The sequence below is a fragment of the Bufo bufo genome, chromosome 2 (assembly GCF_905171765.1).
Source record: "Bufo bufo chromosome 2, aBufBuf1.1, whole genome shotgun sequence".
NCBI lineage: Eukaryota > Metazoa > Chordata > Amphibia > Anura > Bufonidae > Bufo > Bufo bufo.
In genome coordinates this window covers 309,675,689-309,702,763 of record NC_053390.1, presented here as the reverse complement: position 1 = coordinate 309,702,763, position 27,075 = coordinate 309,675,689, and the positions used below count along the sequence as shown (strand labels likewise).

At 43.7% G+C, this 27,075-nt stretch overlaps 1 protein-coding gene across 1 annotated transcript in view; it reads left to right on the top strand.

Annotated features, from left to right (window-relative positions):
* Positions 1-27,075, top strand: part of IPO4 (importin 4) — a 186,518-nt gene that overhangs the window by 85,121 nt on the left and 74,322 nt on the right. The window contains exons 11-19 of the mRNA XM_040416922.1: positions 252-305; positions 1,042-1,151; positions 1,901-2,009; positions 3,023-3,152; positions 3,521-3,634; positions 3,823-3,936; positions 4,054-4,177; positions 12,882-12,993; positions 14,174-14,280. Of these exons, the coding sequence (XP_040272856.1) occupies positions 252-305; positions 1,042-1,151; positions 1,901-2,009; positions 3,023-3,152; positions 3,521-3,634; positions 3,823-3,936; positions 4,054-4,177; positions 12,882-12,993; positions 14,174-14,280 (974 nt within the window). The remainder of the gene's footprint in view (positions 1-251; positions 306-1,041; positions 1,152-1,900; positions 2,010-3,022; positions 3,153-3,520; positions 3,635-3,822; positions 3,937-4,053; positions 4,178-12,881; positions 12,994-14,173; positions 14,281-27,075) is intronic.

Here is a 27,075-nt window from a genome sequence, read left to right as displayed (position 1 = left end):
TGAAGAAAACATACTTATTTAGGTGTAATGTAGCTGGATTGCACAAACTGTGGCCTCCTGATTACTAATTTCTCATAAGATTTGGGTGGTGGTGTTTTTTTTTTTCCTCCAGCAGTGCATACATACTTGGTTAATAGAAGTCGGATGAAATTGACTTTTATTTGTGATGTTTGCTTAGGAAATATAATTGAAAATATTCAATAGGGACATGAATGAATTAGAGATCATGCCTAGTGTTTTTTATATTGCAGGTGATTGATATATTGGCACTTCACCTACCGCCTGAGAAATTGTTTACTCAACTGGTATGTAGACATGATTGCTTGCTGATGCAGCAATATTTTGTCCACTGAAGTTTTTACTTTTGTTTTTTTTTTGTCTTAAACAGTTGATCTTGACAGAATTTACTCTTATTTGGGGAGTAGTGTTAGGCGCTTATTTTAGGCAGGTTACTGGCGCTTTGGTTCTTGTACATATGGAAACATATCCATCACCCAATTTGCAACAAGTGTGGCCTTTTTAAGGAAGTGTGTGCACGTTACAGCTTAGCTGGAAACAAATAAACATGCAGTGAATTAGCAATGCATATTTGAGTCAATACCCTGGAGATATAAACACATAATCCTAAGATGATTCATTGAGATAGGTATAGCCAACTCATACTCTCCTATAGGGACATATCTCATTCAGGGCATTGCGAACTGCATATATAATGAGTAGCCACTCACGCCTCTCTTGCTACATTCTTGAAGGGATTTGAAAAACAAGCAGTTAACCAGCGCTTCACCTGAGCGTTTGTGTTGTGGGGTTCATGGTTTACTAGAAACCATTATTTTAATAATGATTTAATAAAGTATACATCTTTTAATTTACAATAACTAGCACCCCTACAGGGATTTTCGGTCTTTGACCGGTTGAATATTGAGGTTTACCTCCCGCAGGTCTCTACTAGGGCCCATATAGTATTGTTTCTTATGTCTTGATACAGCAGATGTGCTATACTTGTTAATATGCATTCTTTCTACAACTTCTTTTTCAAAGACTCCACTCATGGAGCCATGTCTTCTTAGTTCCAATCCCTATGAGCGTAAAGCTGGTCTGATGTGTCTTGCGGCAATGAGCGAGGGCTGTGCAGATCACATCCGGAACAAGTATGTATAAGAAACAGTTTCACTTTTATATAATCACTAATAAATTATCCTACTCTAGTTATTGAAGTTGAATTCAGAAGGCCAGAAATTCCTTGCTGATACTACTTGCATTTGCAACATGTCAATACAACATGATTGCCAGGGCTGAGAGAAGCTGGCTTCTTTTTAAATAGGGGTTGTCTTCATGAGAACCCCTTAATTTCAATTATACAAATCTGCTACAAATCACAGTGATTGTTACTGCGTTTTTTTTTGTGCAGAATAGTATAGTCTGTGCAGGAGTGGAGTACACAAAAGCTGGCCAAGTGTGTGCTCACATGTTATGGTTGTGCAAAGGCAGTGAAGCTTGTCCAAAGTGAACCAATAGATTTGCAGTCCTGACCTGGGCTCTAGTACTCAATACTGTAAAGCAGGGATGCTCAACCTGCGGCCCTCCAGCTGTTGGAAAACTACAACTCCCAGTATGCCTGGACAGCCTACAGCTATTAGGGCATGCTGGGAGCTGTAGTTTTGCAACTGTTGGAGGGCCGCAGGTTGAGCATCTCTGTTGTAGAGCATGTTTGAAAGTGAGTTTATATTGCACTGCTAGGATAAGGCATTGCAGACATGCCGTAAGAAGATGAGAAGCTTGTTGTCCACAGCCTTTTAAGTCATACTTGCATTCAACCCGGCAGTTATAATTTGTTTTATACATTTTTATATTTATCAACCTTCCACTCATTCTACCATTTCTGTCTATATCTTGACAGACATCTTCAGTCTATGCTACAGTTGGTTTGTCAGGCTATCAGAGATGAAAATCATGTAGTCAGGAATGCAGCATTGTATGCCTTGGGACAGTTTTCTGAACATTTACAGGTAGTGTAAAGTTATTTAACCATTTTGTTTCTACTTTTTGAGCATGGGTTCGTTTCTTAAAGAGAACCTTTCATCGTCTTTGGGTATCGAAATATCGATATACTTTTGTCCCGGTATCGGTTCGGTACCGAGATTTGCCTTTTATCGATACTAGGCTGCGCTACTGTCAAGGGAACACATTCAAGGTATTTCACAAGTCCTATAGGTAAATCATTTTGATTTTAACCAACCACAGACCAGTTTTAAATGAGCAATGTACTTTAATGATTAGTGCTAAAAAATATTATAAAATAAGTCTGATAATTTTTGGACCCATGGAACATATTTCTTTCAGTTGAATGTGATTGGTTTCTCAACATAGAATTAGGATACGGCCACACGGTCTGGTTTCTGCCTACAATTTTGGAATCCAAAACCAGGAGTAAATTCAAATAATAGGAGATGTTTTATCTGTCCTTTGTACTTTCTCTACTTTTATGATCCATTCCCTATTTTGGCTTCCAAAACTTCATGCAGAAACCTGAAAATGTAGCCGTACCCTTACTGTTCTCATTTAGTTAGCTCTTGTTTTTTTTACTGGCTTGGCTGAATTATCATTACTTCTGACTACCTTTAGGTAATAACTTTAGGTTACCTTATTTAGTTCGCTACTCCTTACAATTCTAAGGCTACGTCTACACGACGACATTTGTCGCGCGACAGATAGGGCACAACTACACTGCAACATTTGTAGCACAACATTTTGTTGCACCAATGTCGCGCGACAATTTTTATAATGGTAGTCTATGGTGTTGCACTGCAACATACTGCGACGCAACAGTCGCAGAAAAATCCATCTCGCATGGATTTTCTGCGACTGTTGCGTCGCAGTCGCAGAATGTTGCATGTTGCCGTGCGACACCATAGATTGCCATTATAAAAATTGTCGAGCGACATTAGTGCAACAAATGTCGCGCAACAAATGTCGTCGTGTAGACGTAGCCTAATTCTAGCTTTTTACCTCTGTTTTGTAGCCTGATATCAGTGGTTATTCAGATTCTGTCCTTCCGTTGCTGTTGGAATATTTGTCACGTGTGGATCCATCTCATACGGCTCACCTCACCAAGGCATACTATGCTCTTGAAAACTTTGTGGAAAACCTTGGTAAGAGTTAAGGCTATCACTTTTATCTGTATATATCAATAGGAATAAAATAGGATAATAAAAAGTTGTGCTCAAGTCAGAGTTGAGGCTAAAGCTGTTGCACATCAAGACTGGTGTTATTGTGAATGGAGGAGCGGTGAGTAACATGTAGCTAAGGACTTGTTCTAATTTTGAGTGGTTTAGAAAAAAAATCATTGACGTAAAAATAATCTTTTTCCTTATTGTCTATTGAGTGTTTGTGTTTAAATAAGCTCCAGAATGTCTTGTGGCATAAGAGACAATGTTGTGTAATGCTTGTGTAAGTGGCTGTAAGTAGGTGTGATGCATCCAAATGGTTTCTGATACTGACCTATGCAATGTTAATGCAGGTAGTAAGATTAAGCCTTACCTCCCCACCTTGATGGAGCGGATACTGAGGTCTCTGAGCAGTTCAGACAATATCAGATTGAAGGAACTTTCAGTGAGTGCTCTGGGTGCCATCGGTGAGTGCATACTTAAACCTTTTTCTTGACCTAGTAAATTATTGTCTCCAACATTTGGGTGGTGGATTTTCTGCACCCACAGCATGTTTTCTACTGTCCAAGATGTAGCCACCATTTTGTCAGGGTTTTTCTTTTGCTGCTCACTTTTTTACTTGGACCCGTATTACCTCTTTTCTTTCTTTTGTTAGCCAATGGAGCAGAAATGCTGCTCTGCCCATATTTCCCTTCTATAATGGAGGTATTGAAAGTGCATTTGGTACAGACAACAGAAGAAGGAAGACCTGTTCAGATTCAGTGTTTAGGTGGGTAGAATAGATAATAAAAAGGGCATTATGTGTGATTTGTTTTCTCTAATCTTAGCGCTTCATTTATATAATTTTTTCTTTTCTCGTTAATGTTTTTTTGTCTTTAATTGCCAGAAACCCTTGGGGTTCTGGTGTACACTCTAGGTAAAGAGACCTTCCTTCCCTTGACAGAAGACTGTTGCCTCCTGGGACTACAATTATGTGATAGAATTGATGACCCAACTATAAGAAGCTGTGCGTAAGTAACAACACTTTCCAGAACTCCAGTTGGCAAATAAAATGGTTGCAAATGCACTTAAAAATGTAATTTGACTTCTGTTTTTAGGACTTTGTAGACCATGTAGCAGAATTCAGCCCTTCATCGGGTTTCTGAAAATGATTTCTTTCTTTTGCATGTCATCATATGACGTTTCACAGTGAAATAGGTTTTTCTCGCCCTTATTCATTGGGGGACACAGGAACCCTGGGTATAGCTATGTCCTCTAGGAGGCGTTGATACTAGTAAAAGCTGTTAGCTCCTCCCCTGGTCGCTATACCCCCTCCAGGCTGGAGAGAGAGCTTCAGTTTTTTCTAGTGTCAATAGGAGGCAAGACTTCCCTGCTCTGCAGGGATCTCTTGAAGACTTTATTTAGCTAAGAAACTAGACCCCTAAGGAGAGAAGGGGTTAATCCGGCGGGCGCCATGCGCCACCAACGACACATGGCCCCCCATCTCTCACTTCCCCTCTAGGCCGACGGCTTTCCGGCTCATAAAGGGTTAATGTATCTTCTCCCCGGGCACCTCCAGCGAAAGACTGAAGCACAGGGCGACTCCCACTCCCAGCTATTTCAGGCGGCAGTGTCCTCCATATTCCTCCTCTGTCGGGAGCGGGCGCCAAGCGCGCCGCTCCGAAAGGGTTAATGCCTCTGACCGATCGCGGACGCCTGAGCCCTTGCGGGAGTCTCGCGCCGCCAGGCACTTACTTTGCATGGGAGCACGGTGTATTCGACTCCTGCTGTCACGAGTTCCCGGCCGCGGGGTGAACATCCCGGTCGCCGCAAAAAATGTAGGCCCCGGCTTCAAATGGGGCCTACAGGTTCTTCCTTCCCCTGTTGTCATCCCGGCCGCAGGGCTGCTCCTCCGGCCGGAATGTGTATGTCGCACACCGCTCCGGGTCCCTCTACCCTCCGGCTGACTTACAGTACAGAGGGGGAGGGTCCCGGTTGGCCAAGCATCGGAACTTTAGGCCCTGGCTTCGCGGCCTACTAGGCCTTAACCCATCCCAAGTATGTGAGGGGGAGGGAGGCGGGCTGGCGCGAATTCTTCCCGCCTAGCTGCCGCTGCCCCCGCCCCCATCAGCACCGCCCCTGGGCTTCAAGTCCTTTTTTTAACCTTTCCTGGCCAGCCACTTCTGTTAGACCGGCACCAGATTATCAGGGGTTAGATGGGCAGTGCAAAATTGCTTCATATTGCACAGTTAACCCCTTCCTGCCTCTTATCCACTTGAGGCTAGGCATGCCAGTTGAAGAGAAAAAAAAAAAAAGGGGAGAAATAAAAACAAACGTTTACATCCATACGGGCCCTACTCCCCTCAGTCACAATCCACTCTGACTGTGCGGCACCAAGCTGGGCCCGTGCCCTATCCCGGTCACGTGACGACCTCTCATAGTTTCCCAATCCGCCCTTCCGCGGCTGTTTTGTTGATAACTCCCCGCCTGCACAATACAGTGAAGGACACCTGAAGAACCCCCTCTGGGGCCGCTTGGTTGATAATCCTCCACCTGCGTAATCCAGTGGGGGACCTCTGACAGTTCCCAACCCACCCTCCGGGGTAGCTTGGTTGATTATTTTCCACCGGTGCAATACAGTTGAGGACCTCTGGAATTCCCAATCCACCCTCCGGGGTCGTTTGGTTGATAATGCACCGCCTGCGCAACCCAGTTGAGGACCTCTGGGATTCCCAATCCACCCTCCGGGGTCGTTTGGTTGATAATGCACCGCCTGCGCATTCCAGTGGAAGACCTCTGGAATCCCAATACACCCTCCGGGGTCGTTTGGTTGATAATGCACCGCCTGCGCATTCCAGTGGAGGACCTCTTGACTTCCCATTCCACCCCCTGGGTAGTTTGGTTCATAATCCTCCACCTGCGGGGGGGGGGGGCAGGAGAGGAGAGATCACTAATTCAGACTCTGTCGTGCACCAGAAGCAGTCTCCCAAGATTGCATCTATGGTGGCCAGCACTACTGTTGTATGCTTACCCCCTTCCATATGCAGAGTAATTGCACTTCTACGGGATACAGTACTCTCCTTATATACTGTCCCCTTCCTTACGATAACACTGGTTTTCAGTACCAGGTGTATTTCCCCCCCCCCCCCCCCCCCCCTTCTGTAGGTGGCGGAATTGCATCTTTACTGGGTTCAGTACCTGACGTATGCATTAACCCCTTCCATAGGTGGCGTGATGACATTATCACAGGTTGCAACGTCTGCTGTAGGCATTACCCCTTACTTAGGTGCAATAATTGCACTCCCACGGGGTACAGGATTTGCCATATGCACTAGTTCCCGCCGTAGGTATTGACCCCCCTTCACAGGTGGAGTATTTTCCCTACCACTGGCTTAAGTACTTGCCGTATGCATTCCACCTTCCATAGGTAGGGTGATTGCACTGCCATTGGATTCGGTACCGACTGTCGCGATATCCCTGCCATAGGCGGAGTGTTGCACATCACCGTGCTTCCTGTTGCATTACCCCCTTCCACTAGTGGTCCACTAACGGGGGAATAATAAGCATCTTGGGATCTATACTACCCCCAACAGACAAATTCAGATAAACCCTATATAGACTCATCTGTATTTGCCGTCCCGGGATAAAGCCCGTCTGATTGGGGTGTACCAAACCCGCTATAACCCTCTTTAGACGATTGGCCAAAATTTTGGCGAAAATCTTATAATCCGTATTTAGGAGTGATATGGGTCTATATGACCCCATATCACACGGATCCTTCTCCTTTTTTAAGACCAAGATAATCACTGCCTCTCTAAATGATGGAGGTAAAGAGCAGCATGCGCGAGATTCATTCAGGACTAGAAGCAGGATCGGCAAGAGTACTCTAGCGTGGTACCTATATAGATCAAACGGCAATCCATCTGATCCAGGGGCTGATTTATATTTTAGAGAAGAAAGAGTCGCCTGGAGTTCCTCTAAAAGAATAGGGGAGTCCAAGCGCTCTCTATCTTGAGAACATAACTGGGGAGCTCTAATTTTTGAAGATATTGATCCATATCGGTACGACTAAACATAGACTCAGATTTATAAAGAGTAGAATAATATCTCGCAAATTCCTCCCTTATCTCCTCTGCAGATCTCACCCCAGCACCCTGTAAGTTCCTGATTTCTCTTATACTGATAGACTCTCTCTGGTTGGCCACCAGACGAGCCAAAAACCTGCCCGTTTTACCAGATTCGCAAAAACAATTCTGGCCTTGAAATAGGAGCTTATGTTGTGCTTTTTTATATAGGAGCATCTTAAGCTGTAAATTGGCCTCTTTTAACTGATTAATGGATTGCTCCGTATAGGAGTCAATTAATGCGGCGCGTAAACTCCTTATTAAGTCTGTCAATTGTTGTTCCCTGCGCCGTACTTCCGTTCTGAACCTATTAATTTTACTAAAGTATAAGCCCCTTATATGAGCCTTCAAAGCATCCCACACGTAGTGAATATGTGCCGATCCTACGTTAAGGTCCCAGAATTCCTGAATATCTTGGTCTATTCGGGATTGCTCCCCTATCACATCAAACCAGTGCGGGTTCAGTTTAAAAATTCTACCTGTATTAGGAGCCTCCTCAAATATAACAAGAACTGGGGAGTGATCCGAGATTCCATGAGGTTCATACCTCATTCTCAGGACGCGACCGCACAGATCCCGACTTGCGAACGCCAGATCTATACGGGACATTGACCCGAATGACTGGCTAAAACATGAAAAGATTTTTTTATTGCCATAGAGGTGTCGCCAGGGTTTCATACCTTCAAAAAATTTGAGTTTACGAGGACATTGAAAGGAAACGGAGAGTTGCACGCAGAGCTACATAGCTATAATTAATATTGATACTATTCTATACATTAATGAATGGAGCGGACGGCAGCCAATGGGGGGGGGGGGGGGGTTGATATAGTTATTATTATATATTGTCGGTATGCTAGGCATACCGTTGTGATTATTATTGTTTTATGTATTAATACTATGATCTGGAAAATCAAAATATATATTTATTTTAAAAAAAAGCATCTTGGGATGCCGCAATTCAACGGAACCATTGCTTCTACGGGATAGTCTCAGGCCTCCCCCTCAGTTTTGCGCTGACGGGGCAAGCGCTGGCTACTATTGTGGGAGTGGTAATTGCTTTACAACTACATACTGGGATGCTTACTGCACAGCTCCTTCACAGGTGGCGGATTCTTCTAGTACTGAATTCAGTGGCTTCTGCAGGTGGCCCCTTCCTTTGCTCGAGTAAGGGGCTAGCAATACAGTATGACTCCCCTTGCCTGGCTTCCTGGATGCCTTATTTTATTTCGCAAGTGGGGCGTGGCACCAGTCGGTACCCGCTGGTGCCGGTACTCTTCATCTAGTGGCATATGGGTACCGCCAGTGGATACGGTGGCTATTCCACATTGTATCCTCTTCTTTTGATGCTGGTTTTGGGCATGATTATAACTTCCTCTGCCTTCAGGGGGTTACCTAGCAACACTTGTGTCCCAGAGACCCCCATCTCCATGAGCCTCCACTGTTCCAGTCGGTCATGAATTTGTCCGCATCAATACGTAGTGCATACACCATTTCACTAATATGGTGCGTGCGTTCCACCGAGTCGGGTGTTTTCACTGACTCTGTATTCTCTATCCACCACTCCTCCTTATTGGGAAAGTGCTTATGCTGGCACTCTGGTTTAGCTACTACAACCAGTTCTCCTTCACAGGGGCAGATTTTACGCTATGGCTCGAGTTTGTGGTCGCTGCAGTAAGGCATCCCCCTCAGGTGGGGGTCCTACCCTGGCGTTAGCTTGGCAGTTGCTCCTGTTCAGCGCCCTTCCAGGTAGAGTTTTTAAGGCTCATAGCCACCCCGCAAGCCTTAGTGGCTCCTATGTTACTGCCTTCCCTCATCTGCATTGCACGGGGTATTCTTTGTGGCCTTCCGTTCCCCTTTTACAGGGAATCCTTCCCATTGGTCCTGGGTGTGCTTACTGTGTCTACACGAAGCTTCCCACCCTTCTATCCTGAGCAAGAGATCCAGAAGCATGAGGCGTGGACGTCCTGCTCTCCCCTTGGTAGGAGTTCCCCCTCCTCTACATGCTTTCCCCTTCCCCTCCTATTCAGGGTTCTACGGAAGATCATGATGGAGGGCATTCCGACATTCCTAGTCGCTCCGGATTGACCCCGTCGCGTGTGATACGCGTTCTCCTTCTAGGAGACGTCCCTTGGTCGCTGCCGCTCAGAGACTACCTTCTTCAGGGTCCGGTCTTTCATCAGCATTTAAGGTCTCTTCGTTTGACGGCGTGGCTATTGCAACCGCCATTCTGACGCGAAGAGGCTTTTTAGCAGATGTCATCCGCAGTACGATTCAGGCCAGGCATCGCCCAGGATCTATTACAGGACCTGGAGGTCTTCCTGGGTTTCTGGGGAACCGGAACATTCCCCCACTAAGTTGTTTCTCTCCCCAGGGTCCTGTCCTTCCTTCAATCAGAGTTGGACCTTGGTCTGGCCCTTAGTTCTTGGCAGGGTCAGGTGTTGGCGTTTTCTATCTTTTTCCAGCGTTCTCTGGCCCCCTAGGGCCTGTAAGAACCTTCTTTCTGGGAGTGGCACATTCGGTTCCTCTGTGCCGGCCTCTTTTAACACCTTCGGATCTGAATTAGTCCTCTCAGTGCTCCAGGCTTCCCCCTGAGCCCTTGCGGGAGTTTTCACTCAGACTCCTGTCCTGGAAGGTAGTTTTTTCTGGTTGCTATCACATCTATTAGATGGGTGTCCGAGTTGGCGCCGTTCTCTTCCAGAGAACCCTTCCTAGTTATTCATAGGGACAAGTGGTTTTCCGCCTGTCCCTTCTTTTCTTCCGAAGGTGATCTCTGACTTCCATATGAGGAAATTCCTTCCCTCACTGTGTCCATCTCCTTCACACCCTAAGGAACAGGAGTTACATCATTTGGACGTTGTGAGAGCTCTGAAGCTCTATTTAGCAGCCTCCAGTCCCTTCCGCCGTACGGGCTCCCTTTTTTGTCTTACGGAGAGTCCTCGCAAGGGATTGGCGGCCTCCAAGGTGGAAATCGCACGTTGGATTCAGTCTGCAATTGCTGACGCATACTGCGCCCGTGGAAGGGTTCCGGGGTTCCAGAGCGGTGGGCGCATCTTGGGCTCAGAGGAATCACGCTTCGGCTGCACAATCATGTAAGGCGGCTACTTGTCCTCCTTACACACATTCACAAGATTTTACCAGGTGCATACTTTGCATCGGTGGACGCTGCCTTGGGCCGCGTGGTTCTGCAGGCGGCAGTTTCTTAGATGCCTGCAGGGACGCTTGCTTCCATGGGTCTGTGGTTATTCCCTTTCTGTGGACTGCTTTCGGACGTCCCACGGTTCCTGTATCCCCCAATGAATATGATCGAGAAAACGAGATTTTTGTATAACTTACCAGTAAAATCTCTTTCTCGCTCTTCATTGGGGGACACAGCACCCACCCGGTATTGTTGTTCAACCACAGTTGTAGCTGTTGCTGGTTTGAACACCGTTGGGTCCTTGGCATGGTTGGTGTTCCATGTTTTTTCTTGGTTGGCTTGCTTCTCCTACTACTTATGCACAAACTGAAGCTCTCTCTCCAGGCTGGAGGGGGTATAGCTACCAGGGGAGGAGCTAACGGCTTTTACTAGTGTCAACGCCTCCTAGAGGACATAGCTATACCCACGGTTCCTGTGTCCCCCAATGAAGAGCGAGAAAGAGATTTTACTGGTAAGTTATACAAAAATCTCGTTTTCATATGCAGCAGTTTAAGGCCTCTTTCACACGAACATGTGCCTGTGCTGCGAACCACATACGGCGAGTCCGCAATACATGGGTCACCAGCTGTGTGCATTCCGCATCCCGGATGCAGACCTATTCACTTGATTGGATCCGCAAATCCAGAGATGCGGTGCGGAACGGAACCCCACAGAAGCACTACGGACTGCTTTTGTGGTGTTCTGTTCCGTACTTCCATTCTGCAAAAAGATAGAACTTGCATGCGGCTGCAATTTACGGTCCACAGCATGAGCACGGAGACCATACGTTTGTGTGAAAGAGAGGCCTAATAGTGACTACTAATACACCCTTTTACTGACGTAAACAAAGGGGGTTTTAGCTAAGCAGCTTGCTTTAATCAATCATTACATGTACTTAAAATGGTGCATTAAAAACTATAACTTCAAAAAATAAGACCTCATACAAGTACATTGATGAAAAAACAAAAAAGTTATAGCTATTGGAATGCAACTTTAAAAAAAGTGTGTGGTCACTAAGGGGTTAAAACAAAAATATGTTAAAACATATTTTAGGCCTATTTTAGGCCTTTAGTCATTTGTTTTTTTAATCGGTTTTTCCCTCATGGCAGACCTAGGGGGCTTTGCCATGCTCCAGGCCACCATTGTAACCCATCAGGACTGCACAAATGTGAGAGTGGGCTGACAGTGGCAGCCCACTTTCCCCATCCAAACCTAATACACTGTGGTCGCAAATGAATGAGGCATCTAAGAGGTTAAATTGCTGGGGTGAGAGTTAAATTCCGATCCTGGTAGGAGCGTGGCTGTGTATAAGAGCTATACTTCTCCCAGGAATCTCATAAGTATTGACCACTGAGATTTACATCTCATCGTCAAATGGCAGTAAGGTGCACTTGCCTGTGACAGATATACAAGTTAAAGGGGATGTTCTCTTAGAACAACTTAACCTATGGAAAGGAGTTCCATAGGTTAAAGGGGTTGTCTCACTTCAGCAAGTTGCATTTATCCTCTAGAGAACGTTAATACAAGCCACCTACTAATTTATTGTGATTATCCATTTTGCTTCCTTTGCTGGCTGGATTCATTTTTCATCACATTATACACTGCTCGTTTCCATGGTTACAGACCAACCTGCAATCCATCAGTGGTGGTCGTGCTTGCACATTATAGGAAAAAGCATCCGCCCCTCTGGTGGCCAGGACCGTGGGAGCTCACCTAGGCTGGTGCTTTTTCCTATATTGTGCAAGCACGACCACCACTGATGGATTGCAGGGTGGTCTGTAACCATGGAAACGAACAGTATATAATGTGATGGAAAAATGAATCCAGCCAGCAAAGGAAGCAATATGGATAATAACAATATATTAGTAAGTGCCTTGTATTAACTTTGTCTACATGATAAATGCCACTTACTGAAGTGAGACAACCCCTTTAAGTTTGCTGGTGCCCTGGTCATGTTCCCCATTTATATGAAGCGACAGAAACATATGCGTACATACACCCGGCTATCTCTGCCAGTCCCATAGAGCGTAATGGAGCTGCAGTTCTAGTAATCGGACACTTAGAACATAAGTTGATGTAATAGTAAAACCCCTTTTAACCTCTTTGAGATGACCTCCTCAAAATTGCATTGGGAAACGTTCTTCTAGGTGGGTGGTCTTCTCCGTGAAGATGGTCAGTATGCATATATATGTGGAACGGAAATTTTGTCACAGGAAACTGGTCCTGGATAACAGGTGGACTTCTCAAAAGGTGAAGAAGATATTTTGGAGAAGTTTCATGGTATGTCACTGAGGAATTAATGCCGTGTGAACCACACCTACAGAATAAGAGGAAGAACTTTCTAATAGTTTACACTGATACAACCTTAGTTCTGTATCATCTGTTCATATTGTTATATTGCCTTTGTGGTAAATATAATGACCTGTGTTGTTACAGCTATAGTCTGTTTGCTGCTCTTTCTGGAGTTATGGAAAATAATATTTCTCATCATCTGGAAAATATTACAACTATGATGCTGCTGTCTCTAAAGTCGAGGGAAGGAATAGTGGTGAGTTTAAATGGGGAAAACTGTGGCATGCTTCTGCATATAAAACTTAGGCCACCTTCAGAGGGACGCATTTTGGAGCATGTATTACCAGAGCTACACTCAGACCCCACATAGTTCTACTGAACCAAACATACATTACCATGAAATCCTATCAGCTGCTTCCACCCGCCTCTTCCAAGGGGCATACACTGATATATGCCCACTCAGTTTACCAATATGCATACGTCAGAATCTCCCAGGCAACACATATTAAAGGATAACTGTCGTATTTTTTATTTTTTTGGAGTATTGGATTGTGGTGATTAATATCACCTTGGTGGCCCTATTTCAACTTTTCACCGTGTATTCAATTACCCCTTAATTCCACATATTTGTTCTCTGTACTGCCTACTTTTACCTGTGCTTATAGGGTTGCTAGGCATGGTCTGTCTATCTGTTGATGGACGGAGCACGCTGCGTGCAGGCTCACATTACTGACAGCCAGGGACTGTAAGTAAATGATTAAAGCCAGGTCCTCCCCAGCAGCTGATAACAGTGCCTGGGCTGTGTGCACTTCTCCCTGTCCCAGACAACTGGTGTAAATACCTAGACAAAACTTCTGCTTCTCTTCACATTGTATATTATAAAACTGGCTGCCTGCAGCCACCACTAGGGGGAGCTCAGTGTATGGGAATTTATATAGTTACTCTTGTAGCTGTAAAATATCTCTGCACTGAGGTCCCCCTAGTGGCAGCTGATGGAAAGTACAGTAAATCTATATTGGGAGCAGGAGAAGCAGTTCAGTGGCAGGCCCCGTAGCAATTGCGTGGTCTGTCTCTATGGTACGTACGCCACTGCCTCCACCCCTCAACTTACACAGCAGGAGTAGCACACACAATCTGAGGCAGCCTGCAGCCTCACCTCCTTCTCCACATCTTTAGTGATATTGCTATCAAAGAAAAGCTTTTTAGTGGACTGAAGGGCTTTCTTAATACTTTCAGAGAAAATGGCATCAACCAGCAACTCTTTCCACTAATAAAATACAGTATATTGAAAAGTTTTTGGGTCTGTTTTTTTTTTATTGTATCCAGTATTGGACAATATGCCATTGTCCTATAAAGGCATCCAAATCTGAAAAGCTGATTAGAAGAACTCATTTAGACTAATGTCCCCTCCTTTATTTATTCCTTTAAACAAAAAGATCCAGTATAATGAGAATCGCACCTTCAAGTTGTTTGATGATGAAACAGATGAAGATGTTGCCATTAATGAAGAAGATGAAGAAGAGGAAGATCCAGACATTGAAGGGTATGCAACTTTTTTTTTTAAGTAATACTCTTTTATAGTGGCAGCAAATGGAAAATGTTGGTTTTTGATACGTATCAGTGATTGACAGCAAACAGTGTTATTATTCAGACATTTCCAAAATCAACCCTAGTTAACTTTAAGGAAAGCCTGTGCTGTAGGCCTGAGTGGCCAAAGGTTCTGATGCCCTCACTGAGGTCAAATCACTGCAAAAAATGCACCAAAATGATACGCAATTGACAATACTAGCTAATTCCTCAGGCCGATGTTAAAAGCTGAGAACTTTACCAATATCTTACAGTCAACCCTAATGCAGTGACAGACATGCTGATTTCAGTGGTATGTCACTCCTGAACTTGTTGCCAAGAACTTATTGTGTAAGGCTGAGTTCACACGAGAGTGTCCGGATGCGTTGTGGCAAACGCGCGAGTAGGTACCCAATTGCAGTCAGTTTTGACTGCGATTGCGTTCCATTGTTCAGTTTTTATCACGCAGGTGCAATGCGTTTTGCACGCGCGTGATAAAAAACTGACTGTGGTACCCAGACCCGAACTTCTTCACAGAAGTTCAGGTTTGGGTTCGGTGTTGTGTAGATGTTATTATTTTCCCTTTATAACATGGTTAGAAGGGAGAATAATAGCATTCTTTAATACAGAATGCTTAGTAGGTGGTCAATTGAGGGTTAAAAAATAAAAAATAATTAACTCACCTTCTCCTCTTGATCGCGTAGCTGCCGGTCTCTTCTTACTTCTTTAATCATGAGCTGCCGGCTAAAAGACCTGTGGTGACGTCAGATCACATGGTCCTTCACCACGGTGATGGATCATGTGATTGGACCATGTGATATGACGTCACCACAGGTCCTATTTTTTTCTGTTACGGCGTTCATCGCATAGGACATTTTTTAAATATTTTAATAGTTTGGACTTTTCGGATGTGGCGATATGTAATATGTTTATTTATTTATTGTTTATATATTTTATATGTAAAATTGGGAAAGGGGGTGATTTATACTAAATATTTTGGTGTTTTGTTTTTTTTAAACTTTTTATTTAATAACTATTTCCTCCCTTAGGGGCTAAACCTGGGATCTTTTAATCCCTTGTCCTATTCACCCTGATTAGAGCTCTATTAGGGTGAATAGGACTTCACACTCTCCCTGCTGCTCTGTGCTTTGTGCACACAGCATCAGGGATGTTACCATGGCAGCCAGGGCTTCAGTAGCGTCCTGGCTGCCATGGTAACCGATCGGAGCCCCAGGATTACACTGCTGGGGCTCCGATCAGAAGCTGCCACTACACTACCAATGAGGAGGAGGGGAGGGGACCCTGTGGCCACTGCCACCAATGATTTTAATACTGGGGAGGCGCACTGCGACACCAATGTTTTTAATATTGGGGGGGTTGAGGGGAGGGTGCGCACTGAGCCACCAATGATTTTAATACTGGGGGGTTGAGGGGAAGGGGCGCACTGCACCACCAATGATTTTAATGCGGGGTGGAGGGCGCACTGCGCCACCAATGATTAACATTTAATACAGGAGGCGGGTGCGGCACCTGATCGCAGCTCCCCGCCAGCACCCGCATCCTGGATTTGTATTAAACGTTTACTTTCATTAGTGGCGCAGTGCGCCCGCCCCTCTCTCCTCACTGGTAGCAGAGGCAGCAGCGGCACAGGGGGGAGGGAGAGAGTGCTGCCTTCTCCCCTGTGCTGCCGAGGAGGACACGGAGCGCGCTGAAAGCAGCGCTCTTCATGTTCTCTGATACCAGACTGCTCAATAGCGAAGCCTAGTATCGAAAAAAGGCAAATCCCGGTATCGAAGTCCATACCAGACAAAAGTATCGATTGGGTATCAAAAATTCGATACCCGAAACAACCCTACTTCCTTTACCTTTGGTCAGCCCGAGCAGTATATTTACCCATTGTGCTGGCCAAAGAAGAGGACATACAATTGCACTGTCCACATTGTCCCTAGACAACACAGTTGGTTCTGGACCTCTTCCTTCAGTATTAGTGAGCATCATATCATTAGCAACTTACATGGAAGGTATCCTCTTTATTTTCTATTAGAAGTATATATTTCTGTTCTGTTTAATTTCTGATCGTATATTTTTATGCATGCTTTTTGAGGCAGTCATTAGTCTGAGATGTGACTGTGGCTCATTAACCATCATCTGCAGGCAACTAGATATAAGAAAACAGTGACAGGAGTCATTGAAATATATGGGAGAGTTTTGCAGGCATGCTCTATATCCTATGTAGCTGTTGGTGTGAGGGGAAGAGGACCTGAGCTGTCTCCATTACTTATAGTCACTACATTCTAGTTTGCTTCTCTTACACTGCACCATCTTCTCAGCACATTCATAGAGTATTCCATGTGTCACCAAAAATGTTATCTGCCAGTTAAAAACCAGATAGTAACAAACACATCCTTTTTCTGTTTTTATTTTTTGCTTGCAGATTTATTTATTCTATTTCCTGAACATTATTATGGGGACGGCCATCTTGCCTGTGCTGTTCTTAACAGCATTTACAAAGCATTAATAAAATTGCTTTATGGCAGCCCCATGGCCATAGACACAATGGGCACGAGGGGAGATTATTGACTTCTATGGGAGAGTTTTCTAGGCATGATCTGTGACCTGTGCAGAGGTCATTGTACAGGGAAAGAATAGATAAGCTCTGATAACCACATATTGTGCATGGTGGATCCTGTCTTATCTGTACACAAAGGTGATGATATTATAGGCAGGATTAGAATGACAGATAAGCAGGTAACTGCAGTAGAGTGATCTGTACAGACCAAGAACTGGCGCCTATTATTAGGCTTAGTGGCCAGTGCGAAAACTGTAGGATTTTATGGTTTTTGTTGAAATATAGATATTGACATGGGAAATTTAAAAATAAACACCAAAAATTCTTTAAAAATCTGTTTAACATAAAAACGTGATTTAAACAATAGGTAATTTTTTCTGATGACACTTTAAGTCTCCTGAGTGTAAAAGTACACAATTTCTTATCTGTGTCATTGGGGAACAGAAGCAAGACCATAAGTATAGCTGCTGCCACTGGGAGGCGTTCATTAAGCAAAAAGTCTGAGCTCCTCGCACCAGCTATACCTTTCCTACAGGGAATAAGCTAACACAGTTTTAGATTAGTGTCCATAGGAGGCAGACATACATGCCAAGCAGGTCTGCTGAAGATTTCTTTTCTTTTGAACTTTTTGGGCTTACAGGCAGTCAAAAAACACCTGTCACTCCACACATGATTATATGAGGAGAAAAACCAGAGGGTCAGCAAGCCTTCTGCTTGTTCCCTACCTCTGGAAGACAGGGAGGGCCGGTAGATCTTAAATACACCGTTCCCCTCCGGCAATCAGGTCGTTTTACTCGCTAGAACTTGCTAAGTAGTCATCGTTCCCCCCCCCCCCCCTTTATTCCAGTGTATCTTCCCTCCCCAGGGGGCAGCACACTGACAGCTGGATATAGGGTGGGTAGAAACTGTCAGAAATGTAAATTTTATCACTGGACTCCACTTCCACTATTACACAATATCAGCCCAGGGAATGGGTTTTCTTCCCCTTTTATGTGTGTTTTCTCTTTTGATATCCAGATCTTTGTTTGGGGTTAGGGAGAATAAATTTCATAATTTCCTTATTGGATTTATCTTTGTGATATGGGTACCCTGATTTACCCTCTAAATATAATAGAGGGCACAATTGGTTGCTTCAATAGAAATACAGTTTTTCAGTAAATAATTTGTTGATATGTAGTTTAATCATCTTTGAGGTCAGTCATTTTGGCCTCTGGCTTCAGTCGGAAACTCAAACCCTTTTTCCCTTGATCTCAGGATCCTCTGGCGGTTGATGCACTTGTCATCCAGTGTAGTCAGTTCCGAGGGTCTTCCTGTTAGGGATCGACCGATATTGATTTTTTACGGCCGATACCGATACTGATAATCTGTGAACTTTCAGGCCGATACCCGATAATTTATACTAATATTCTGTAAATTTTCATTTTTGAAAAAAAAATAAAAATTCCTACACAAATCTGCTGAAAATGAATATGTTTATTGTTAACGTGTAGTTTTTTTTTTTTTTTTGTAAATCTTTCTTTTTCATAGAGGTCGGGAGCCGGCTATGTGATTCTGCAGCCAGCTCCCACCTCCTGTATATGAATTAATGAGAGAGGTATCTTCATTGGTGGCGCAGTGGCCACAGCCCCTCCACTCCTCTTGTCCTCCCTCCTCTCATTGGTGGCAGCAGCACAGGGGGAGGGAGACACTGCTTTATTCTCCCCTGTGCTGCTGAGGGAACACAGAGAGCGCTGTCAGCAGCACGATCCGTGTTCCCAATACATTATCGGAATATTGGCAAAATAGATGCCGATAACTTTCAAAATCCTGAATATCGGCCGATAATATCGGTAAAACCGATAATCGGTCGATCCCTACTTCCTGTGCTCCTTGTGGCTCCGAATTGGCCATATCGCAGATGAAGCTTGGTTTCTCGGACTTCAAGAGGATCTTCTCTCCCGATATCAGCTCTTTCATCCATATTTACTGTTGCTGCGTTTAATGGCGTGCCTGTAGAGTCTGCCATTCTAAGAGCTCTGGGTTTTTCTGGAATCCGTCATCCATACTATGATTCATTCAGGAAACTTTTCTTCCCCAGGATTTATCATAGGATGTGGAAGACCTTTTTCCATTGGTGTGAGAACAAATCTCTCTCGCCAATGAGTCACTCGCTTACCAAACTTTTATTTTTCTTCCTATCCCAACTGAAAATGGGTTTTGGTCTCTGTACCCTCAAGGGTCAGTTTTCGCCCCTTTCTATTTTATTTCAACTGGAGTAAATTTCTGTGGGTCAGATATTCCTTCAGGGTGTTGCTCATTCTGTACCAACTTACATCACCTCTTGGCCCCATGGGATCTTTATTTAGTGCTTGAGAAACTTCAGTCCTTGCCATTCAAGTCATTGCAGCAAAGATGTCTCCCATTCGGGGATGGATGTAGTGCCGTGCTTTCACTTGACGCGGCCAAGGCTTTTGATAGTGTCCAGTGGGAGTACCTTTAGGCAGTTATGCCAAAAATAGGGGTTAGCCCGGTTTTCCTAAAGTGGGTGAAGCTGCTTTATAATGAGCCCAGGGCTAGAGACCGGGTCAATGGGGGCATGTCCCCAGCATTGGCCTTAGAGTGAGGAACAAGGCAAGGCTGTTCTTTGTCTCCTCTTCTGTGTGCCATTGCCATAGAGCCTCCAGCATGCCTGCTCAGAACTACACCACTAATAAATGGCTTTAGAAGGGGAGGTATAGAGGACCGAGTCTCGTTATACGCAGATGATATGCTGCTGTATGTAGGAGATCTGGCCTCCTCAATAGACCCTATCATATCTCTGATTTATGAATTTGGCAAGCAGTCTGGGTTGCTTATTAATTGGAGCAAGTCGGTGATACTGCCGTTCTCCCCGCCTTCACAGAGTCTTCGTCTTTGTCATACCAATCTCAAAGTTGTCATCCTTCAAATACTTGGGAGTTGAGGTGTCCACTAATCCACATAGATACATACAAGACAATGTAGTGCCACTACTGGCTAAGTTTAAGCTTAAATCTGCCTCCTGGCAGCCACTGTCTCTAGTAGGCAGGGGAAATCTGATCAGGATGGTGCTAAGGAGGAGCAGCTCCTATATATATTTCATAACTCACCGGTATGGATCCCCATGCATTATTTTTACAAAACCCAGCACATTTTTAGTTTTTTGTTGTGGAAGACTAAAAGAAGTATAATTAGATATGAAACCCTGCAAAGAAACAAAGAATTGGGTGGATTAGCAATGTCTAACCCTTTATTATATTTTCTCGCAGCCGAACTGCACAATTTTAAAGGATGGAACACGGCTGGAGGAGCAGGAAGAAATGGCAGATTACCGTGTTTCCCCGAAAATAAGACATGCCCATAAAATAAGCCGTAGCAGGATTTCTCAGTATTGCCGCAATATAAGCCATACCCCGAAAATAAGACATAGTGATAGGCGTGGCTAAGCGTACCGGAGCGGTAAAGAAGACGGGCAGCCCTTCTCATCTGTCCCATCGTGACAGCTGCTATCTTGGAGGTGACTGCAGAGGTGCGGGCAGCCCCATCAACAAGGTTGGCTCCCCCTGTCAGGTCCCGGTCCTTCTGTGTGTGTGCTGCAAGTTGAGGGATAGAGGGAGACCTAGAAAGTGAAAGTAAAAGTATCCTCTTAAGTGAGGAGCAGGAAGTTCTGCTTTAGGTATTGTGTCCTCAGGGGGGAAGAAAAGCTTTGGCTGCCGTTTTACTTAGCACCGTGGGTCTCGCTCACCCAGCACCAACCAGCAACAGTCTGTGGGTCTCTCTCACCCCACACAAACACCAGGGGAGATTGTTGTACCATGCTTAATAAAAATTAAACATCCCCTGAAAATAAGCCATAGTGTGTCTTCTTAAGGAAAAATAAATAAAAGACTGTGTCTTATTTTCTGGGTCACACGGTAATTGAATGGGCATCAGGACGCTCCCCACCCCTAGCAGCCCTGGAAGGGGGAGTAGATCCAAAATTAGAATCTGCCTCAACTTTGGCGCTAATGAGGAAAGTGTGGGCTAAGGCTAAAGTGCTTCTTGGGGTCTCAGGACTTCTAAATATGTCTCCCATATGAAACAACCCTGTCTTACCAGAACTTTCCCAACTGAAGGGATTCTCTCTATGGGAAAGGAAAGGGATTTAGAACATTGGACAATTGTACTCCCAGGGCCTCCTGAAGAAATTTCAGCAATTGTGCTATGAGTTCGCTCTACCCTCCAGTCATTTCTAGAAGTACTTACAGATAAGACGCGCATTAGATGCCCAATCCAAAACACTATCGCTGCATTATACATCCAATCAGGTGCTTGACTCTGTGGTGGCGGTAGGATCTGTAAGGGGAGCGATCTCGAGAATTTCTCAATCATTGCATAGGGAGTTTCTAAAGGCCTTTCCTCTTAGGGTAAAGGCACAATGGGAAATGATGTTGGGAGTATTACTGATACTCAATGGGAGGAGACGTTGGCATTGACCCCGAGCCTATCCCTGAGTGAAGCTGCTAGATTGTCCCAGCTGTTTTTGATCCATAGGGTGTATAAAACCCTGCTATTCCTGTTTAAGATTGGATATAGAGAAGACTTCTGTTGTCCAAAATGCAGCGAGTCAGAGGCTGATCTGTTACATATGCTATGGAGCTGCTGTGCATTAAGAGTATATTGGACTGAGGTAATACAGCTAATCAACAAAGTGTACAGTGCAGATTTCCCTCTTGATCCTAAAATGTGCCTACTCAGCATTTTTGAATCTGATAAACTACAGACGCCTATTATAGGAATAAATAGGATGTTGTACCAGGCACGTAAAACACTGGCAGCCAAGTGGATAAAACCACTGCCTCCTGTTATAGCAGAGTACCTAGCAAGACTGAATGTTGTTATAATTTTTTAGGCTATTTGGGGGCCCTGGATTGATAGATCTGGAATCTGTAGTCCGTGGTTGCCACTTACTAGGGGACTCATGCATCCATAATTGAGGGGGAATATGATACTAGGGAACCTGGAGTTATGATATTGTGGTGTATATCTAAATCTAACTATGGATGTGTGCCGATGATTGGGCCTTGCTGCTACCCCGCGGGAGCCCCTTTGCTCTCCTTCTCTTCAGGGAGCCAACCCTAAATCTTTACTTCTACTCTTCTTCCTGGATATCTGGCAGCCAATTGTTACCGTGATTGTCTCGTGAGAGGGGGAGTTAGTTGTGCTCTGTGTAGTTATACACAAGGTTCAGCTGATGCCACTCAATTACCCAATTTCTCGCAATAAACATAAGGAATTATACCCAGGGGGATTGTGTTTCTGATAACACCCTGGGGATACTATTAACTCCCGAGTTACTGTTGGTATTGATTGGGATTTGATATTTTGATATATAGGGCTTTCCCTTCCTATTTATTTTAAGTCATGCATTTAATAAAGATGAATGTTTTTAGTTTTCTAACGTTCCTTTTGGCAGTGATTAGTGACACTTTTGTGGAGCGTAAACCCCGGCTCACAATTTTCACAGTGATTTGGTGCGCTTGCACTTGAGTACTACTTATTGGTCAATTATGACTGTCATGACAATACTATATCCTAATATGTCTGAACTGTTTTAGACACTGTAAACATGATGTGCATTTTGTTTGTTTTTGGATAAAAAAAAAATGTGTCTTTTTTTGGTGGCCATCATCTCCATTCATATGGTTTCGGAACTCAGAGCTCTTTCCTGTCGCACTCTTTTCTAGACTCCCATCAGGATAAAGTGGTCCTCCGCCCGATGCCATCTTTTCTACTAAAGGTGGTGTCTTGTTTTCATCTCACCGAAGATATTTTTCTGCCTCATTTTGTCCCTCTCTGTCTCATCCCCAAGAGAGTGCTCTACACTCTCTAGATCTGGTTTGAACTATTCACATTTATCTGTCCTAGACATCATCTTTAAGGAAATGGATTCTCTTTATTAGGGATGAGTGAATCGAAAACTTTGTTCCAGTACTGTACGGAGCAGGAGCTCCGTACAGTATTAGAATGTATTGGCTCCGATGAGCCGAAGTTAACTTCTTAAATGAATTTGTACTGTAAAAAAACATATCCCGAACTCTGGTTCAGTTCCAAGGTACCACTCTTCCACCCATTATATTGTTGGTTTTTTTACTCCGTTTCAGGTTCGGTCTGGTTTCTGCCTTTCCTACTGCTCTTGTACTAACTGCCTTAGCTTGGTCCCTGTAGGAGTGGTATAACTGGTGGGAAGAGCTCACACTTTTTACTTAGTGTCTGCCTCCTAGTGGCAACAGCTATATCTTTGGTCTTGCTTGTGTTTTTATAAACAGAAGAGAAAAAGATTTCATGGTAAGTACAAAAAAAATCTAGATTTTACAGCACCAAGTATAGCCTACTCAACCAGATTACGTCAGAGTACCCCCAAGGCTATGATTATACACAGTTCTGCCTATTTCAAAGTACATCATGAGCACAGCCTGAGTATCTCCCTGTGGCACATGCCTTGTCGCTATTACAATTCTTTAATGTCTTTGACATTGACTGCACTTGTTTTAGGAATTATATGTTAAAATAGGCTACTACAGTCAGATTTGTCATACCATACAGGATTGATAGTATGAGTCATTACTCATGTTCCTTACCATCTGAATTGATTAACCCCTTAAGGACACAGCCTTTTTACACCTTAGGACCAAGCCATTTTTTGAAAATCTGACCAGAGTCCCTTTAAGTGCTGATAACTTTAAAACGCTTTGACTTATCCAGGCCGTTCTGAGATTGTTTTTTCGTCACATATTGTACTTCATGACACTGGTAAAATGGAGTCAAAAAAATAATTTTTTTGCACCAAAAAATACCTAATTTAACAAAAATTTGGAAAAATTTGCAAATTTCAATGTTTCAGTTTCTCTACTTCTGTAATACATAGTAATACCCCCAAAAATTGTGATGACTTTACATTCCCCATATGTCTACTTCATGTTTGAATTGTTTTGGGAATGATATTTTATTTTTTGGGGATGTTATAAGGCTTAGAAGTTTAGAAGCAAATCTTGAAATTTTTCAGAAATTTACAAAAACTCAATTTTTAGGGACCAGTTCAGATCTCAAGTCACTTTGCGAGGCTTACATTATAGAAACCACCCAAAAATGACCCCATCTAAGAAACTACACCCCTCAAGGTATTCAAAACTGATTTTGCATACGTTGTTAACCCTTTAGGAGTTGCACAAGAGTTATTGGCAAATGGGGAGGAAATTTGAGAATTTCATTTTTTTGTCTAATTTTTCATTTTAACCCATTTTTTCCACTAACAAACCAAGGGTTAACAGCCAAACAAGACTGTATCTTTATTGTCCTGACTCTGCCGTTTACAGAAACACCCAATATGTGGCCGTAAACTACTGTACGCACCGCCCACACCGCCCGCAACCCTCCCCCTGCACCTCCCGCCACCATAAAATCATTCGGGGGTGCAGGGGGGGGGGGGGTGAATAAAACGTTTTTTTTAGGCATATAAAGTTTATGATCCCCGCGGTCAGGGACCGCGGGGACCAGAAACTGCAGAAATCGCGGCAAACCGCAAGTCTGAATTGACCTGCGGTTTGCCGCGATCGCCGACATGGGGGGGTCACAGGACCCGCCCGCGCATTTAGCCTAGGTGCCTGCTCAATGATTTGAGCAGGCACCGGGTTCCGATCACTGCCAGCCGCACGGCAGTGATCGAAAATACACAGAGCGTACATGTACGCCCTGTGTCCTTAAGTTCCAGGGCACAAGGGCGTACCTGTACGCCCTATGTCCTTAAGAGGTTAAGTAGGTCAAACATTTAGAGTATGTATTAGCATCAATAGCCCAACCCTGGATAGCAGAGAGAGATATCTCCTGATGATGTTTTTATAAGGTTGAATATTTCTTAAAATGGGTTATCCATAATTTATTTTTAACCACCTCAGCTCCCTTAGCTTAAACCCCCTTAATTTTTGAAAGAAATTGAGAACCGCACTCTATTCGTTCCGTTTAGGTGCCAATCAAGGGCTATAGATAGCCAATAAATATATAAGTAAATTTGAGGCACACAATTTTTTGAGTTGCAAAAATGGGGCATTTATTCATTAGCATATAATGCTGTCATCCATAGGCCCAATCTTTTTCAAATTATGAACATATTGGCAGAAACCGTACGTTTCGGTCGCGCAGGACCTTCATCTGCGGTTTTATCTGCTCAGACGGATGTGTGTAAGTGGGGCGCTGGATGCATCCAGCGCCCCACTTACACACATCCGTCTGAGCAGATAAAACCGCAGATGAAGGTCCTGCGCGACCGAAACGTACGGTTTCTGCCAATATGTGCATAATTTGAAAAAGATTGGGCCTATGGATGACAGCATTATATGCTAATGAATAAATGCCCCATTTTTGCAACTCAAAAAATTGTGTGCCTCAAATTTACTTATATAAACCCCCTTAATGACCAGACCACTTTTTACAATTCTGCACTACACTACTTTCACAGTTTATTGCTCGGTCATACAACTTACCACCTAAATGAATTTTACCTCCTTTTCTTCTCACTAATAGAGCTTTCATTTGGTGGTGTTTCATTGCTGCTGACATTTTTACTTTTTTTTTATATTAATCGAAATTGACCGAATTTTTTGCAAAAAAATGTCATTTTTCACTTTCTGTTGTAAAATTTTTCAAATAAAACTACATTTCTACATCAATTTTTCTCTAAATTTATTGTTCTACATGTCTTTGATCAATAAATATACACTTATTGCATTTTTTTTTGTTTGCGCAAAAGTTATAGCGTTTACAAACTATGGTACAAAAATGTGAATTTCCGCATTTTGAAGCAGCTCTGACTTTCTGAGCACCTGTCATGTTTCCTGAGGTTCTACAATGCCCAGACAGTAGAAACACCCCACAAATGACCCCATTTCGGAAAGTAGACACCCTAAGGTATTCGCTGATGGGCATACTGAGTTCATGGAAGTTTTTATTTTTTGTCACAAGTTAGCAGAAAATGATTATTTTATTTTATTTTCTTTCTTACAAAGTCTCATATTCCACTAACTTGTGACAAAAAATACAATTTTACATGAACTCGCCATGCCCCTCACAAAATACCTTGGGGTGTCTTCTTTCCAAAATGGGGTCACTTGTGGGGTATTTATACTGCCCTGGCATTTTAGGGGACCTAAAGCGTGAAAAGTAGTTTGGAATCCAAATGCGTAAAAAATGCCCTGTGAAATCGGAAAGATACTCATTGGAATTTGGGCCCCTTTGCGCACCTAGGCTGCAAAAAAGTGTCACACATGTGGTATCGCCGTACTCAGGAGAAGTAGGGCAATGTGTTTTGGGGTGTATTTTTACATATACCCATGCTGGGTGAGATAAATATCTCTGTAAAAGACAACTTTTCCCATTTTTTTTTATACAAAGTTGTCATTTTACAGAGATATTTCTCTCACCCAGCATGGGTATATGTAAAAATACACGCCAAAACGCATTGCCCTACTTCTCCTGAGTACGGCGATACCACATGTGTGACACTTTTTTGCAGCCTAGGTGCGCAAAGGGCCCCAAATTCCAATGAGTATCTTTCCGATTTCACAGGGCATTTTTAGTACCTTTTAGGAGGGCATTTTTAGACATTTGGATTCCAGACTACTTCTCACACTTTAGGGCCCCTAAAATGCCAGGGCAGTATAAATACCCCACATGTGACCCCATTTTGGAAAGAAGACACCCCAAGGTATTCTGTGAGGGGCATGACGAGTTCATAGATTTATTTATTTTTGGCACAAGTTAGCGGAAATTGTTATTTTTTTTCTCACAAAGTCTCCCTTTCTGCTAACTTGGGACAAAAAGTTCAATCTTTCATGGACTCAATATGCCCCTCAGCGAATACCTTGGGGTGGCTTCTTTCCAAAATGGGGTCATTTGTGGGGTGTTTGTACTGCCCTGGCATTTGAGGGTCTCCACAATCATTACATGTATGGCCAGCATTAGGAGTTTCTGCTATTCTCCTTATATTGAGCATACGGGTAATGAGATTTTTCTTTTCCGTTCAGCCTCTGCGCTGAAAGAAAAAATGAACGGCACAGATTTCTTCATTCGCATCGATCAATGTGGATGAAAAAATCTCTGCCAAAAAATGTGCAAAAAAAAAAAAAAGAGGGGAAAGGCGTCTGCCAGGACATAGGAGCTCCGCCCACCATC